This window comes from Alternaria incomplexa (genome assembly GCF_024043165.1).
Source record: "Alternaria incomplexa strain BMP 0042 chromosome Unknown scaffold_11, whole genome shotgun sequence".
NCBI lineage: Eukaryota > Fungi > Ascomycota > Dothideomycetes > Pleosporales > Pleosporaceae > Alternaria > Alternaria incomplexa.
In genome coordinates this window covers 1,102,197-1,117,620 of record NW_026249860.1, presented here as the reverse complement: position 1 = coordinate 1,117,620, position 15,424 = coordinate 1,102,197, and the positions used below count along the sequence as shown (strand labels likewise).

Sequence of the window (15,424 nt, the reverse complement as noted above, 5' to 3'; positions counted from 1 at the left end):
AGTTCGCAAATTTCAATTCTCCTCCATAATTCTTTTTCGGCGTTCAATACCCCACTTTTTCTTCTTCTTCGTTTCTCTCTCTCTCTCTCACATTGCATGTCCGGGTTGCTACTCCAGCTGGCGTTTTGTATCTCACGGCATCAGCATTGTCTGTAAGGAGCATATGTAGCGTTTTGGGCTTTTTTTCTACTAGATGATTGCGTTGCATATGGGCGGCGCATATGACTTGTTTCTGAAGGGCATTGGGTTGTTTGACCCACGGGGTCGTATTAGAAGAGGATCTTGATGGGAAGACAGCAGCGCAATATGGTGGTGGTGTATAGCATTGCGCACATGTAGGCAGAATAGTTAATCTGGTGAAGCGATGGGGCTTCGGGGACTATATTGTGTAATGGCGGATGCTACAATAAGAAGATCAAGTCTCACCACGATACCCTGTTGAGATCATCATGCTAGTGAGATATGTCAGTGCATGCACAAAACAGAATCTCGGCGGATGTGAACGAGCAAATGATGTTTTCAACTACAATACCATATCTAAACGCCACAAAATGCTACTTCACCATCTTTTCCAAAAAAGGTTCATCATCTACTTCCTCCTCTTCCCCCCACCCCCACCATCCTCCCCAGAATGACTCCTCTTCTTCCCCTCCCTCGCCCAATACTCCTGCTTCTCCCTCTTCTCGCGCTCGGCCCTCTTCTCCGCATTCTCAGCCACCTTCTTCTTATATGGATCCTTTCTTTCCTCCTGCTTCTTGCGCCGCTTCTCCACTTTATCATTCCTAATCGCAACAACCTGATCCATAAGCCTCCTTGCCTTCTTCTCCTCGCCGCCCACCACCACAGCGCGTTTCTGCATGTACGTCTGTTTCTTCTGGGGCTTGACCGTCGCGATCTGCGATTTAAAGGGCAGGTCTGCGGCGAGTTTGCGGGGGACGCGCAGGGGGTTGAAGACGCGGGTGGGGCGGTCGATGGGGCGGTAGGCGGAGTTTTTCTCGGAGGGCGTGGCGATGCCGTTTTCGTAGCGGACGAGACCCGTGAGGCGCATGCCCGTCCAGGATGTGGACTCGCCGTCCTGGCCTGGGAGGGCGGGGTTGAGCAGGTTGGTGACGGTGTTGTAGAAGCGGCGGGGCTTGATGGGGTACCACGCCCTGAGGAACACGATATCGCTCATGAGGATCTTGTCTTCGAACGTGGCACGGAAGTTTCCTTCGGGCTTACTGAGAGCGCGCTTGATCTGCCCGCGGACGCCAGAGACGGTGCGGATGCTTGCGCCTTCGAACTTTGCGATTTCGAGACTCGATTTGAACATGTCTTTTACGAAAGCGGTGTTTTTGAAGATCTTGTAGGGGTGGCCGGTTAGTTTTAGCTTCTTGACGATTTCGGTGGATTCGTCGACGTTGAGGACGACGCCCGTGGCTGCGATGCGGAAACCGGGGGTTTTGTTGGAGAGGGATTGGATGCAGACGAAGCCGGTGTTTGGGGCGACGAGGGGGCCGTAGAAGGTGCCGAAGCAATGCATGTGCTCGGGTGTGTATTTTAGCATGCGGTTCCTTGTTCGTGAATCGGAGATGCTGTAGATGGGCGTAGTTTGGAATCGTCTCCAGCCCAGCGAGAAGATGAGGGGATCGTTCGTCTTGAGAATCTTCTTGTGCCATCTGTGGCGCTTGATGCGGATCTGAACGAAGCCAAAGCGCTCTTCAGTTGGCGTCAGGCCACCGATGAGAACGGGGAATCGGGGGTTGAAGTGTGCGGAGAACTCGTAGGGTACGTTTTCGAGCACTATGCGAGCGTATGTTCCCGCCTTGTGGCCTTCAACCTGAACACGAGATATCTCATCCAGTTGGTCGAACTCGGCGCGGTTGATGTCCAGTTGCTTCTGGATCATGGCCTTCTGTGCGTCGTACCAATCGTCTTCGCCGAACTCTTCTTCACCACCACCCTCTTTTCTTGCATCAGCCTTGTCGTTCATGAAACCTTCGCGATCTTCCTCCTCGAACCGAAGCTTCAGTTCCTCCTTCCGCCGAGCGTTCTTTTCGCGCTCTGCTTCGATGTCGTTTGTTTCAGCTTCAGCCCCAGTGTTCTCGGTTTCACCACCGTGCTTCTCACCAGTCTCAAGATCCTCAAACTCGCCGTCACCCTCGTCGTCTTCGTCGAAGCCTTCAAAGTCGTCATTATCTTCGTCATCATCACCACCCTTGCCATTCATATGACCAGTAGCAAAGCGACCCATGAGAGCCTCGACGTTGTCCTCGTCTTCCCATTTCTCGGCCAGTTCTTCGTAGTTGAACTTAGGAATGTAACGGTCTTCAGCGTTGGCAGCATCGTCGGCTGTTCTTTTATTGAAGAAGCCATCATCCTCGTCACCCTCCTCCTCAATATCTTCCTCCTCTTCATCGCATCTCCACTTCTTGAGGACCTCTCCCGGCGCTAGATCCATATTGTACATCATCTTCGCCAGGTCTGTGACGCGGTACGGTCGTTTCCGCCCGTGTAGTTTCGCAGCATTCTCTCGGAGATTTGCCTTCCACCGTGCGCCATCTTCAGCTTCATCTGAGTCTGAATCTTGAGAATCAAGATCGCCCTCTTCGAGATCCTCTAGATCCTGTTCATCGCCAGATATTGAGCCGAGATCGGAGTCACTGTCCGCGAACGCTACGTCCTCGGCAGTGTCCGCCTCCTTCTCTTTGCGCGAGACCTTGAGCTTGCCGTTCGGGGGGCCGTTGGTATCCAAGAATCCAGTATCGTCTTCGTCGTCGTCGGCATCGCTGTGGTCCTGCTGCAGTTCCTCGTCGTCGCTGTCGATGTCATCGAGATCCTCATCGTCGACCTCTTCAGCGTCTGCTGCCCTAGCCGTGCGCTGAGGCCGTCGACCCGTATCCGCAGTATCGTTCTCGAGGGTCTTGTTGTCAACGACGTCGCCATCCTTGAACAGCCTAAAGTTGCCGTCGTCTTCACCAAGCAGCTTCCGTCCACCCTGCAGTCCAATCATCATCTGCTCGCCCAGACCTTTCTCAGAGTAATCCGCCTCGGGATCGAACGTGGCAGTCTTGACGTCGATGTAAACAGCGTCCTTGTCGACGAGCACACCACCAACATCCGACATTGGCGCATACAGAATCTTCTGCTTCTCGCCCAATCTTGTGCGCTTCTTCTTTCCAGAAGCCTTCTCCACTGCCTTCTCTGCAAACGGTGTCGGACATGGATCGGGTAGCGCTTCCGTCGCAGTGACTGTCAGATCTCCAACACCCGGTATGTGTACTCTCGACGACCCAGCGGGAAAGTTCGTGCCGCGCAGATATCCGTACAGCGCAATCGTGCGATCGCATTTAGGGTTCTGCTCGATATCGGTCGGAGGCGTAATATCCAGGAATCTATCCGCCAAGCAGTACGGATGAGAATTCCTCCACACCAGCGGTCTGGGGTTCTTCATGACGCTCAGAAACCTCGAGAGGTTCATAATCTCCCTGTCTGGGTACCGTCCATTGACCACACCACTGAGATAGAAGAGTTTGGCGCCCTGGTATAATTCGCTCCAGAACCTGTGCTTGAGCCTCTTCTTCTGCAGCTTGAGCGTCTCCTGTTTCCGGAACAAATCCAAATGTGTGAGGATACCGAAGACGTTTCCGGGCATACCGCTTGCGCTCAGGACGTTCAAGAACTCCATGGTCTCCATCTCGAAGCCGTAGTTGCCGTCAATCATCAACAGCACTATGTCCACCACTTTTGCGATGTCGATCATGCTGGCGAGCGAGTCGGCGGGACATTCTAGGAACGTGAGGCGGCGGCGCTTCGAGGTGACGACTGTGAGGGGGCCCGTGGGCGTGGAGAGGGTCTGCTTGGTGTACCGTCTGATTAAGCTCTTGATGAGAGTAGTCTTGCCGACACCGGGAGGGCCGACGACGCCGACGATGATGGGAGGTGCTTCTTCGGGAAGACGGTCGACGAGCGGGACGTGGAGGCGCTTTTCTTTGACCTGGAAATGTTAGCCAGAGTGGCGCACAGCTTCGAGCCTTACATACTTCAGTGGAGCGCGCAGCATTCCGCTTCAATTTGCCCGGCGCTGAGAATGCGAAAGCCTTGGGGTTCTTGTCGCCCGTATGCGGTTTCTTTTCCTTCTTCGGCCGATGCGGCCTATTACTCTGTGCGTCCGCCATATCTGCTGGTTGTCGTATCGCACTCTCAGACTTCAGTGGAAGTCGTCAGAGTGGCGTGTTGGGTCTCGACTCGTCGCGCGCAAAGTCAAAGTTGGAGCGGCAAGCAACTTCACGATCCCAACTTTTTCGGCGCTAGTCCAGCCGCTAAGGCCGCAGCTGCAGGGATGGGCTTATCGATAAGAGCGCGCGCCTCCCACGTACGGGTGGTGGGGCAGGCTGTCTCACATGGCGCCGAGGGTGGGCATAGTCTGGACAGCGCACGTCATCGTCAGACGCCGCCTATCCAAGGCTCTAGACTGCTTGTTGACAGGGTCCGATGGAGAGATAGCTGAGGTATATAAGCCACTGACACGCTTTGACCTTGCTGCATCAACACCACAACACTGCAACTCAGCTTCACTAAACTACCCCTCAACTAAACCAGCAAACCTCGCTACCAACTCTCAACATGCCTGCCTTCATGGTGAGTCCTCCCCAACACACTGCAGTCTGTATCATACTAACGGATGCAAGGTCACCCTCAAGGAATCCGCTCCCAAGGAGGAGCTCGACAACGCAAAGCAGCACGTTATCGATCAGGGCGGCAAGATCACCAACGAGTTCACTCTTATCAAGGGCTTCAGGTACGCGTCTCTATACCCAAACTTCCCCGCAGTAATAATGACACACGGCAGCGCCGAGATCCCCGAAGGCGTGGTCACCACCCTCTCGTCCAACGAGCACGTCAACGTCGAGGCGGACGGAGAGATGAAAACACAATAGAGCTACTACACGACCGCCGCTGATGGGTGCACAAAGATCAAGATGTAGGCCAATGAGCGGAAGCATAGGGCATGATGCATGAGCATATGATTTCATGGGTATATAACGATAATCAACGGCTTTACCGACAACGTGACGTCGTCTGCCTGTGATTCCTTCATCTCTGCCTCCCCGCGTCTTCCCTAGCCTCCTGTACGGTGTCTACTCTGCCCACTCCTCTTAAGCTGAGGTACACGTCTGTACCCCACCCCCAGAGACTCTGTACTGCAATACCTCCGCCGAAGTATTCCGCATAGGCTCTTCCCAACGGCAGTCCGTATCCCAGCCCCGCTAGACTGTTCACTCCATCGCCTCCTGCCCCTGAGAAGGCGTTCAGAGCATCCATGCCGGTGGCTGAATTGCTACCACCGGAAAGGGTGGTAATTGCCTGCGCGTCGTTGAAAGTTGTGAAGCTGTAGTCCCAGATGTGTGAGAGGTTATCGGGGGAGATGCCGCCGCCTCGGTCTCGAATTCGTATCGTCACGCCGGGTGTGCTGTGTTTGAGCGGGAGAATGTTCGAGTCGGACGGTGGAGACGTAGGCGAGCTGTTGCCTGTAAAGCGCTGTGAGACCTGATCTACATTGCCCTGATCCTCATTGTCAACCTTCTTGTTTCGGATGTCTTTTGAGTTCTCGCTGCTTGCATCTTCGGGTAGAAGTTCTGGAAGCGGGGCGATGGTCACTTCGATGGGTTCGCGTTCCATGCCGCTTTCCACCGTCGCGCGGAACGCGTTCTTGAGCAACTCGGTGATGATGTATTCGAGATGGACGGGTATATGCGCGAATTCGTAGTCGAGTTCGCCGTTGATGACGATGGTCGGCCGGACGCCATACTTCAGCTCACAGATCTCGCCCACCACGTTGGCGCAGTGGTCTACAATCCTCGCCGGCCTGAGTCTTGTGTCGATAACGCCGATGTATCCTGGGCTCTCGTCTACTTCATGCATCATCTCGCAATGCGGCTGACTGGAGAAGTGAAGAGACAGATGCTGTTCCGCAATCAACCTCGTGCCTATCCGCGCGCGCAGATGCTCGTCCAGGAATCGGGTCACATCCTTTGGGCTGATGTATTTCCTCGCCTCCAGAAAGCCTCTCGCCAGTATGCTAATCGTATTGGCATGTGTTTGTACCAGATCCGCCATGACCTCGGTGAACTTGACTTCCTCCTCCAGCGTCTTTATCTCCTGCTCAGCCCATGGTAGCAGCGTCGACAGGCTGTGCATGTAATTCGAGTGGATCTTGGAGACATGAGGATTGGAAACGACGATGAACGGGAGGTTGCGGAGCGATTGTATGCGGTGCGCGAGGCGGGCGGGGAGGATGGAGAGGGTGAAGTTTGCCGACGTGAGGAGTTGTTGGGTCGTCAGCGGCGGTCTTCCGTGTCTGTTGCGCACGCGACAGCGTTAGCCAGGGTCCTCGGCAGATGCATTGGGAAAGACAGGTCTGACAACACTCACTTGACGAGATCGGCCAGTGTCAACGGGTGTAACGGTAAGCTCGCCAGATGCGAAATGTCGTTGTCGGTAACCGTCTTGGTGTGCAGCTTTCGGTAGTAGCTTCCTCTTGCGAACAGCGCGCTGCTTGTTCTTCTCGCCGTGCGCGGGCAGCATAGTCGTATCATCTGCGACTGTATGATAAGCGGTCGCTGAACTTGCGCCATGGTACTGTATGGCAGGACTCTGCTACAGGGTCTGCGCTGGCTGGTGCTGAAATGACTCCTCGATCGTGTGAAGAGCTGGATGTGTGACTGCTAATTGAATAGAGTCATAGACATTCCTGGTGGGAAGTGCAAGGGCTAAAATCGGTTCGGCATTATGGAACGCGGCTGCCGTCTGAAGAAGGTTCGGACGCGCAATATTCCATTGCAGCGGGAGCAATTGAGTTGTGGGGGAAGCTTCACCAAGCTCACCTGGGCACGCGGGATGCGAGCTAGCGGTGTGAGGCTGATGTCATTCGTGCATATCCCACGCTCGAGGATCAACACGACAACTCAATTTAATCATCAACACCTCGCCCTGGGACATGCACAAGATGCCCCCACGGTCCGGAAACCGATTAAGATTGAATCTCGACAGGTTTCAGCCATGTCAGAGTCAGCATCATGAGGGTGGATGATCAGAGATCGGGTGAACATCTCAGCACAAAACATATGGTGAAGAAGATGTAATATTGATTGGTATATCAAGAGATCTATATCAACCCTCCTAGAACCCCCATCTCCAACCCCCATCTACAACTTCGCCTTCGCCGCATCAAGAGTAGGCAGCATAATATCCCTCATATCACCCGCCGCCTCATTGAGGTAAAAGCTCATCTTCTCCTGTGTGTTGTTAGCCTTCATCCCCTCATATTCCATATCGACACGACTTACCGAACCAAGACCCTTAGAGCAAACATTGAACTGGATGCTATTCTCGTTAATCATATACGCAATACCCCATCCATCGTCGATGACCTGCGACCACCCATAGCCATTGAAGTACTCGCTCGACAGCTGAGAACTCGAAATGAACCATGTGGAGCTGTAGGTGTAGGCTGGGTCTTGGTACAGAGCAGGTACCTCCTCGCCCTCTTTGAGGCACTTCTTCAGGCCGAAGAGGTGGCGGTCTACACCGCGGCCGTCGCTGGCGTCGGAGATGTACTTGACGTGTGCGTCGAGTGCGGCTCGCAACTTCTTCGCGCACTCCTCGGGTGTAGCATCGGCGTCGGCCATGGCGTTGCAGAACGCGACGGATTCGTCGGAGACGGTTCTGCAGGTTTCTGTTCGGCCTTGTTGGAAGCGGCGGGTCGCCGCGGACTCGTACGTGGGTCGGTTCTTGCCGTAGAACTTGTGGTAGGCGAGCTGGATGATCATTTGGACGTAGGCGTCGGGGCTGCACTTGAACTTCTTGATTAGGCCTTTGCCGTAGCCTTGGTAGGCTTGCACTCTGAGCTCGTGTGCGCCGATTTGGCGGGAGAAGTGGGATTGGGCGTCGGCGATGTCTTGCTGGAGCTCCGCGTTGATCTCGAAGCGGAGGGGTTTCGGGTTGGGCAGGTCGGAGCGGACGTTGGGGTCGTCGAAGGGGAGGGCGTTGGTGAAGATTTGCTGGTTCGCGTAGTCGTTGAGGCGGTGGGTGGGTGTGCCGTCCATCATGGAGTGCTCGCCCATGAAGCCAGATGTGCCGTTCTCGTTGACGATGAACTGGAGGGGCTTGTCGAACCAGCGGTTCGCGCCATCGCCGTGCCAGTACTGGTGTGCGCGCTCTTCGAGAGTGACGGGAGATGCGTCGTCGAGGCAAACGACAAAGGAGGCGGCTTCAATGTCTTGAAGGGATGCGGCGTTGTTGGCAGAGGCAGCCTTGAGCTTGGGGTAGACGTCTGACCACACATCACGGTTCTGGGATGTGAGAATACCGACTGCGGGCGCTTTCTCAGCCTTCTCATATACGCGCTGGAACTGGAGCTCGAGCTCGCTGGTGTTGAGCTGCTTTCCGTTGATCTCGTGGGGGATCTTCCAGAACTGGTTCTTCCTTATCGCAATGATGTGCGGGTTCTCCTTGTAAGGGTACTTCGTGCTGGTGTCGGATGGCTTCTTGGGTACACGGCAGCAGTTGAACATGTGCTCGTAGGAACTCATGGCCATGGGGAGCTTCTTCATGTACTCAGGCTCCAGGCTGCACTCATCAACCATCTTCTTGAACTCGAGCACAGCTGTTGAGAGAGCTGCAGCGCGCTTTGCTGGGTTTCGCCTCTTCCTGTCATCGCGGTGCGAGTAGAAGTAGCTGACGTATGGCACAACGGGGTCGCGGTAGGCCATGTACGCGGCATCGTTCCACCACTCGTAGATCCAGTTCCTGTGCTTGGGGTCCTCTCTCCGCTCCACCAAGCGCTTTTGGAGCTTCTCTCCAGGCCCGCCAGGAGCCACGAACTCATTGACAGCCTTTGTAGTCGCGTCGAACTCGTTTTGGGAGAGGAGCGGGTGAACGGACTTGAGGTATCGCTTGGCGGTCTCCTCTAAGGTGGGGACGGGGAGTCGCGGAAGGGAGTCTTCGAAGCGCAGCATGGCACCTTTGCTGTGGTCCTCCTTGTAACCTGCGCAGACCTCGTGATTAGTTCTGAACCATCCCAAGCATGTGAAAGAAGCGCATCCACTTACCCGCTGGCAAACTCGACTGTTTCCGTGCTGGAGCCATTGCGACAATCTACACGCGCCAGTGGTCAGCATCTCCTCCCCACCAAGACTCGATCCTCCACGCGACAACATACTCTAGGCTTCGCAAAAGCGGGCTGGTTCAAAAGTGGTCTGCGAAGTATCGAGGCGGAGGCGGGTACTCGCGCGCGTGCAGCTCTGCTGAACATCACAAAGAAAGATAGGTGAAGTAACCAGGGAAGAAATTACAGGAGATGATATCAGAAGTCCTAGCTTTCAGTAGATCCGAGGCCAAATGAGCACGCGCTGGCTGCGATGACCGGGGTGGAGCTGTGAATGGAACAAGCCGAGGTTGTCGGACTAAGGTTTCGCTGATGCCGGTGACGTGATGTTTGCAGTCTGACGGCCGCTTGCCCGGATGGATGCAACGAGCGACTATCTTATATGGCTCTGCTAAATTCGTCCCAAGACACCAAGACTGCAGCTTCCTTCCTTCTCAGCCTGTTTGCGAAATGCCATGTTTCCGAGGTGTACACATCGCGATTCTGGGGTGCCCCGCGGCAGTGTCCCCACTAAACACGGACGCGACGAGCCGGCAATTTCACACCCACAGCCCAGGAGCCGAGGAAGGGATTCCTCGACCGAGCTTGCAAGCGCGCAAGGCTATGATGAGCCTCATTTGGTCATGTGATGGATGAGGCTCGGTCTGGGCACGGGGCCACGGGGCCACAGTTCGTACGAAGACGTCGGTGTCTCCATCTCGCTCCTTGGCGTCGACGCTGGATGCGCCTCGGGGTAGTCGTTAGAGAAACGACCATGACTACCTAGGTAAGTTGGATGAAAGAACATTCGTCTGCACCGCAAACTAAGGAAAGTCAGTCCTCCGCATGATGAAGCAGCATAGGGTGCTCCGAGCAGTTCATGAAGGGCACAACATCGTCAATAACTGCACAGCTTACCCTAAGTTGTTGATGACACAGCGTGCCGAACAGCCAGTTGAGCATACCTAGGTAATGTTGAACCACGATTGTAAGCCGCACGGCAAGGAATGGGTCATGGAATCCGGTATTCCTTATACCATTCTCCAACAGAATACTTTCATGGATGATATTCTTGTCGCTATACTTGCTCAAAATTAGAAACCCGTTTTGCCCGCGCTGTGAAAAACGTAAAATAGGTCTTGGATGCTGGCCTTGACTGATCTCGTGGAGGTAATGAGGACTGTAGTGGTGGCGTAAGAAAGGCCTTCCTACGCGGTCTATCCGCTTACATCTAGATATCGGGCTATAAGTTCCGAGGAGGCTTTGAGGGCTGTGTTTGGGAAGATCGGGAAGGAGGTGCTGGCTGAGAAGAATTTGGCTGGGGACGCGGTAGATGCGTTACTAGAGGGGGTGTATGAGATTGAGGATAGAGGGCTAGAGGATAGAGGGAGTATGAATTCGGCGGGGAGAAGGGTGTTGCGTTGGTATGGGAGGGAGTTAGGGGGGAATAGGCACGTGATGTGGTGGGTGGTTGGGAGGGAGGCATAGCAGTTGAGGGATATGTTCACGGAGTGGTTGTGAGAAAGTGAAAGGTGAGCTCAGGATGGATATGGCATGATGGTAATGACGTATTTTCATTGTTGTCTTCGACAGTAACATCTCTTTCTGTCTCTTCCTATCTCAAAGACGCGTTGATCTCTCTTCCTAAGAGCGATGTAGAGCAGAACAACCCCAACACCAGCGCTTCCCAAAGAACCCCTGCAATTGCTCGTCTATCCAGACACCAGCATTGCCCCAAGCGAAGAAACCGGAAAGACTCCAGTCCGAGGAAAGTGTGTTGTGAATATAAACATAAGAAACGTCGCAGTGACGGGGTATAAAATTCGACACGTTGTATCGAAAAGGTGTTTGAGCAATGCGATTAGACTTTCGCATCGCATCGCAGGAAAGTACGGACTTTCGGACACCGACCGGGGGATTGTTCGCTCGGTATGTGTGCGTCCGGGGCTGTCAGATGTTTGAAGATTCAGTGGGGTGGTCTTCCGTGCTGTCGCGTTTCATGTCACGGATCGGTGTCCGACCGGACTTTAGACGACCTCTTGCAGTACAGCATCAACGCCATCGAGTGTGTTATCGGCGATGCCATGGCTTAGTACTCAGACCAATGGCACTGCTCGCCAACCTTTTCAAACTCCAAGCTCCTGTTCACACGGCGCCGTGCGCGCTCTTCGCGACCGAGACAGCAGAACAGACGTGCGAGGCCGCTGCGCTTCCGCGGTTCAAGACCCTCGTAGGGGTTCTCTTTGGAGTGCGAGGCTGTTGTTGATGCTGGGCTGAGAGGGATGGTAGCGTCGGCGAAGATGTCGCGAGGTTTGCGCGGATCCTTTTCCGAAGTGCTTGAATAAGGCGAGTTTGTTTGCGATGAGTTGGCCGAGAAGGATGTGTCGAGCGGAGAAAGCATTTGCATTTGGCGGTTTGCTCGTGGGGAGCTGGGGAGGCCGGTAGGCGAGAGTGGTGGGTAGGACATGTTGATGACGAAAGACGGTTGTTGTAAGGCGTGTGTGTGTTGGAGATGGTAGTCTCGATTCAAGAGAGAAAGGAAGCGTGTGAATGATTATATGCGATCGCCACCGGTGGTTAATGGATATCAGTTAAGAAGCGAATAAAGCCGTTATATGAGAGAAACAATGTTTGTATGACAAGAAAATGGCACCAAGGGGATGCAGAGGCGTATATGTTTATGCCGATCCATCATCCTGCCGTGACCGCAATCATACGTTACCCAGGGGGGCAGGCACTGCAAGGTATCTCCACGCCAAGGGTCCGACGCCGTAAGATGATGGCCAGGGGCACCACGCAGACGCAGCGCAGCGCGGGGCACCGAATGTCCGCCACCAAAAAGTATCCCCGGTCTGTCACTGCCGCAAAACGGGACATTTGTAGCAAGGCGTAAGTTTATCCGCAGTTTCACAGGGCGACGATTTGTGTTTTCCATGTTGGATTTTCGCGGCTCTTGTCCAACCACAACAATCCGCGTCGCGCAAGACCAACCAACAGCGCGCAGCAAATGCGGCGTAAGGCGCTGCTCGCTGCATGAAGGTCTGAAACCACGCCGTCTTCATGCGGAAAGGCTAGACCAAACGTTGCCAGAAAGCCTGAGGCCCGCGCTCCCAAAGAGTCAGCGAACCTGTTGTTCCTGCGAAAGAACGAGCGTAGGCAAGGCTGTTTGTTGGGTCTGGCTGCGTTTGTTTTTGCGATGACCCACCCTGCTCACACTCCTTGAAACGGTCTCAACGTCGCACGTCTGTTGGAAACAAACGATGGATCGCTCGTCACCTCCCGCGCCGCGTATGTTGTTAATAGTTGGCTATTTCCCATGTTCATGCGGAGGATGGGAGGAGCGAGTTTCGTTACATGTCGTCCCGCGATTGCGCCGATGGAGAATCCACCGGGTGAAGTCGTGCTGTCAGCACTTACTTCGGACCGCATGGTGTTGGTTGAGCTGCCAACGTGGATAGTGACATACATAGTACGTGTGTTGTCTGCAGTTGGAGGCAAACTTTCATTACTAGTTTCTTCGAGTGACCTGTCAAGTGACGGACAGTTAACGACATGTGGATATGTCTACGCGAGCTGGTCGGTTCGTGCATGATAGTTGTTGGTTTATCGCCGGCATTGCGTGCGGCACAGCACCGTTAGCACTTCCCCGGGATCCTGCAATCCTCCGTGAAGCTTATCTCTGTATTGATGCAGTTCCTGCAAGATGACGATGGCGATTCCTTGACTGACTTGCTGTGAACTGCGACCAGACTCATCGTTCCCAAAGACGAGTATGACTGAGCGCTCTCACAAGTCGTTGGTTGCGGGGAGTATCTACCGTGTTCGTGAGCAAGAGCCATACTGTGTGCATGCAACGCGTCAAGACTGCCTCGCCAGATATACGTGCGCATCTTAACGCGAATGCGGCGTGGTTGCTTCGCCGCAGTTGGCGTTGTGCGGCACAGCTACAACAGACGCTTATCTAGCTTTTTTGATGAGTATGATGCGTAAAGCCTGCGGAGATATAAGGGCACTACTGGAAAGTAAAATGAGCGGAATCCATAGGGCCTTCCACATCAATAGGCCCATGCTATGATGTCAGCGCTACTTGCGTCCTGCATTTTCAGGCCATGAGGCAGGAGCGCGATGCCACTACAGTAATGAAGAACGATACCTGAACTCATATCAGGAAGAGAGTGAGTAGGTATAATGGACTGGAGTGGAGAAGATTGTTTGCAATGCGTTGCCGCGTCATGTTCGCTGTTCGATGAAAGAACGAAGAGAAAGACGCGCTAACCCAAAATGGATGACGCGCCTCCACATTCAACTACCGTGACCACCACCGATGATCCCACTTTCACCACCAGCTTCTATTCTTCTTCGCTCGGGATCTTTTCCGGGCATACGCACATATCCTGTCGACCACGTTCACTAGTGTCAAAGTAAGCTGACTTCCACACGAGTAGTCCCGAGGCCGTCGCGCCATGATCGAGATGTCATTTCAAATAAACTTTCCAATTCTGTGCACTAACTACGACCATGACGGGAAAGGGGGGATAGAACGCCGTTGGATATGCTATTGCTGACCACGAGGCTCAGCTCGTTGATAGCCTGAACCTCAAACGCCTTGTCCATGCATACAAACTCAACTGCACCTCCTTTCGTGAACACCGCAATACGATGCAACGCCTGCAATGCTGTGGCCGACCGTGATGTATGAACTCCAAAGACACATGTCTTCGGTAAGTCGTACTGTGGTATACCCACATAGCCTTCGAGGCTCTCATGTAGGTGGATGCCGCAACGCCCACGTAACCAGGAAGTCGTTGACAGCTGCCAAGTCGGCACCCGCAGCGAGAGGTCCAGGTACATTCAGACGGAAAGCCTGAATGTACTGTTCCACCTGGCTGAGCATGACGTGCTGATGACCATGCAACGTTGCATGTTCGATGGCGATGGTGAGACGACCACGATGTTGACCTTGAGGGTGGCGCACAACACTGTGGCTAAGCCGAAGTAGAGATACATCTTCCGTCAGGGTCCGTGAGGCCTTGGTGAAGAACTTCTTTTCACGGTCCCAGGAGGAAGCAGATTTATCGGCACTGGTAGGATCGGCGTCGGTAGGCTTTGCACCCTGTTGCTGCATCGTACAGCGGAGGTTTTCGACCTTATTGACCAGGTCAGGGTCATTGTCAAGATTTCTAGCCCAAAGCTAGTCAAGTCAGCGTATTGTTTCTTGTTCAAGATGTGGATTTACTTACTATCATCCTAGCCATGACGATCCAGGTTGTGCAGGCGCGGACACGAGCGAGGAAACCTCTCAACAGGTATGCTAGTGGAGTGTACTGTATGGTCACAGATCAGTAAGAGCAGACTAGAATAATGAAAAGGAAGCAAGGAAGCTTACCGCCGCCATCTCCAGAAGAGTGATTTCGAAATCGAGCAATTTGTAGTCCAAATTCGGGGGTGGCGCGGTGCGATAGAGAGCCTCGTTCTTGCCTTTTAAGCCCTTCCCGCCACCGCTTTTTCCCAAGGTATCGTTGTCGGCGTAAGGCTCCAAAGGCAGAGTGGGGAGGAGATTGAGGGTTGTTGGCGGCGAGGCTTGTGGAACCGCAAGAACACGAGCCGGACGGACAGGAGCCACAAGTTGTACTGCGACTGATGATGCGGTCGAACCGTGTTGGGCCGCAGAATCCACTTGATCTGTCGCAGCGGTACTGGTCGGTCCAGAAGTTGACCGGCCGCCGGCAGCGTTATTCCAAGGGAAAAAGTGTGCGTAGAAGGGTTGAGCAGACAGCTGAGGAAGAACTTGGGTAGACGGCTGAGGTAGGACCTGGGCAGCGTGGCGGCGATGAACGTGTTGATAATCAGTACTGCTGCGGCTGAGAGCGATCAATGCTGCTGCAGTGTTCAGATCAAGCAATTCGGCCTCCACTTCACCAAGCAAGTCATGTTCGCGGAATTCCCGCTGGACGCGATCAAACTGCGCCATGTTGCCGTTGCTGAAATGCATTCGCATCTGGCTCTTGAGCTCCTTAGACTTCTTGATGTACGCTCCGTATGAGTCGGTATCTGCAGTTGCTGCGTTAGAGATCCGTAGCTGTTGGACAATGGACAAGTGTGCTCGGAGTTCTTACTGTGGCTGTCCATGTCGACATCACCGGATTGCTCGCCGTTGCCCTCGTCGTCGTCACCCGCCTGACCGTTGTCCTTGACTTGTACATCACTGCCAGCGTTGCCGTCGGGGTGGCCGTACTCCTTGTTGATATCTGGAGTGACGCACTTGGTCTGGGCCTTGTGGCTGTCGTCGGCGGCCAT

The 15,424-nt window shown here is 54.1% G+C and overlaps 6 protein-coding genes across 6 annotated transcripts; 1 reads left to right on the top strand and 5 right to left on the bottom strand.

Moving 5' to 3' along the window:
• Positions 1-589: 589 nt before the first annotated feature.
• J4E90_007779 (uncharacterized protein) lies at positions 590-4,157 on the bottom strand (the record flags this gene model as incomplete). Its single annotated transcript, XM_051437310.1, has 2 exons — positions 590-3,976; positions 4,023-4,157. 2 exons carry the CDS (start codon positions 4,155-4,157, stop codon positions 590-592), a joined length of 3,522 nt encoding a protein of 1,173 aa, XP_051289056.1.
• A 448-nt stretch (positions 4,158-4,605) lies between these two features.
• J4E90_007778 (uncharacterized protein) lies at positions 4,606-4,919 on the top strand (the record flags this gene model as incomplete). The annotated part of the gene is made up of 2 exons (XM_051437309.1): positions 4,606-4,620; positions 4,671-4,919. 2 exons carry the CDS (start codon positions 4,606-4,608, stop codon positions 4,917-4,919), a joined length of 264 nt encoding a protein of 87 aa, XP_051289055.1.
• A 157-nt stretch (positions 4,920-5,076) lies between these two features.
• Positions 5,077-6,578, bottom strand: J4E90_007777 (uncharacterized protein; the record flags this gene model as incomplete). The annotated part of the gene is made up of 2 exons (XM_051437308.1): positions 5,077-6,340; positions 6,415-6,578. 2 exons carry the CDS (start codon positions 6,576-6,578, stop codon positions 5,077-5,079), a joined length of 1,428 nt encoding a protein of 475 aa, XP_051289054.1.
• Positions 6,579-7,187: 609 nt separating this feature from the next.
• J4E90_007776 (uncharacterized protein) lies at positions 7,188-9,129 on the bottom strand (the record flags this gene model as incomplete). Its single annotated transcript, XM_051437307.1, has 3 exons — positions 7,188-7,277; positions 7,329-9,028; positions 9,093-9,129. 3 exons carry the CDS (start codon positions 9,127-9,129, stop codon positions 7,188-7,190), a joined length of 1,827 nt encoding a protein of 608 aa, XP_051289053.1.
• Positions 9,130-11,216: 2,087 nt separating this feature from the next.
• Positions 11,217-11,594, bottom strand: J4E90_007775 (uncharacterized protein; the record flags this gene model as incomplete). Its single annotated transcript, XM_051437306.1, has 1 exon — positions 11,217-11,594. One exon carries the CDS (start codon positions 11,592-11,594, stop codon positions 11,217-11,219), a length of 378 nt encoding a protein of 125 aa, XP_051289052.1.
• Positions 11,595-13,889: 2,295 nt separating this feature from the next.
• Positions 13,890-15,424, bottom strand: J4E90_007774 (uncharacterized protein; the record flags this gene model as incomplete). The annotated part of the gene is made up of 3 exons (XM_051437305.1): positions 13,890-14,318; positions 14,514-15,178; positions 15,244-15,424. 3 exons carry the CDS (start codon positions 15,422-15,424, stop codon positions 13,890-13,892), a joined length of 1,275 nt encoding a protein of 424 aa, XP_051289051.1.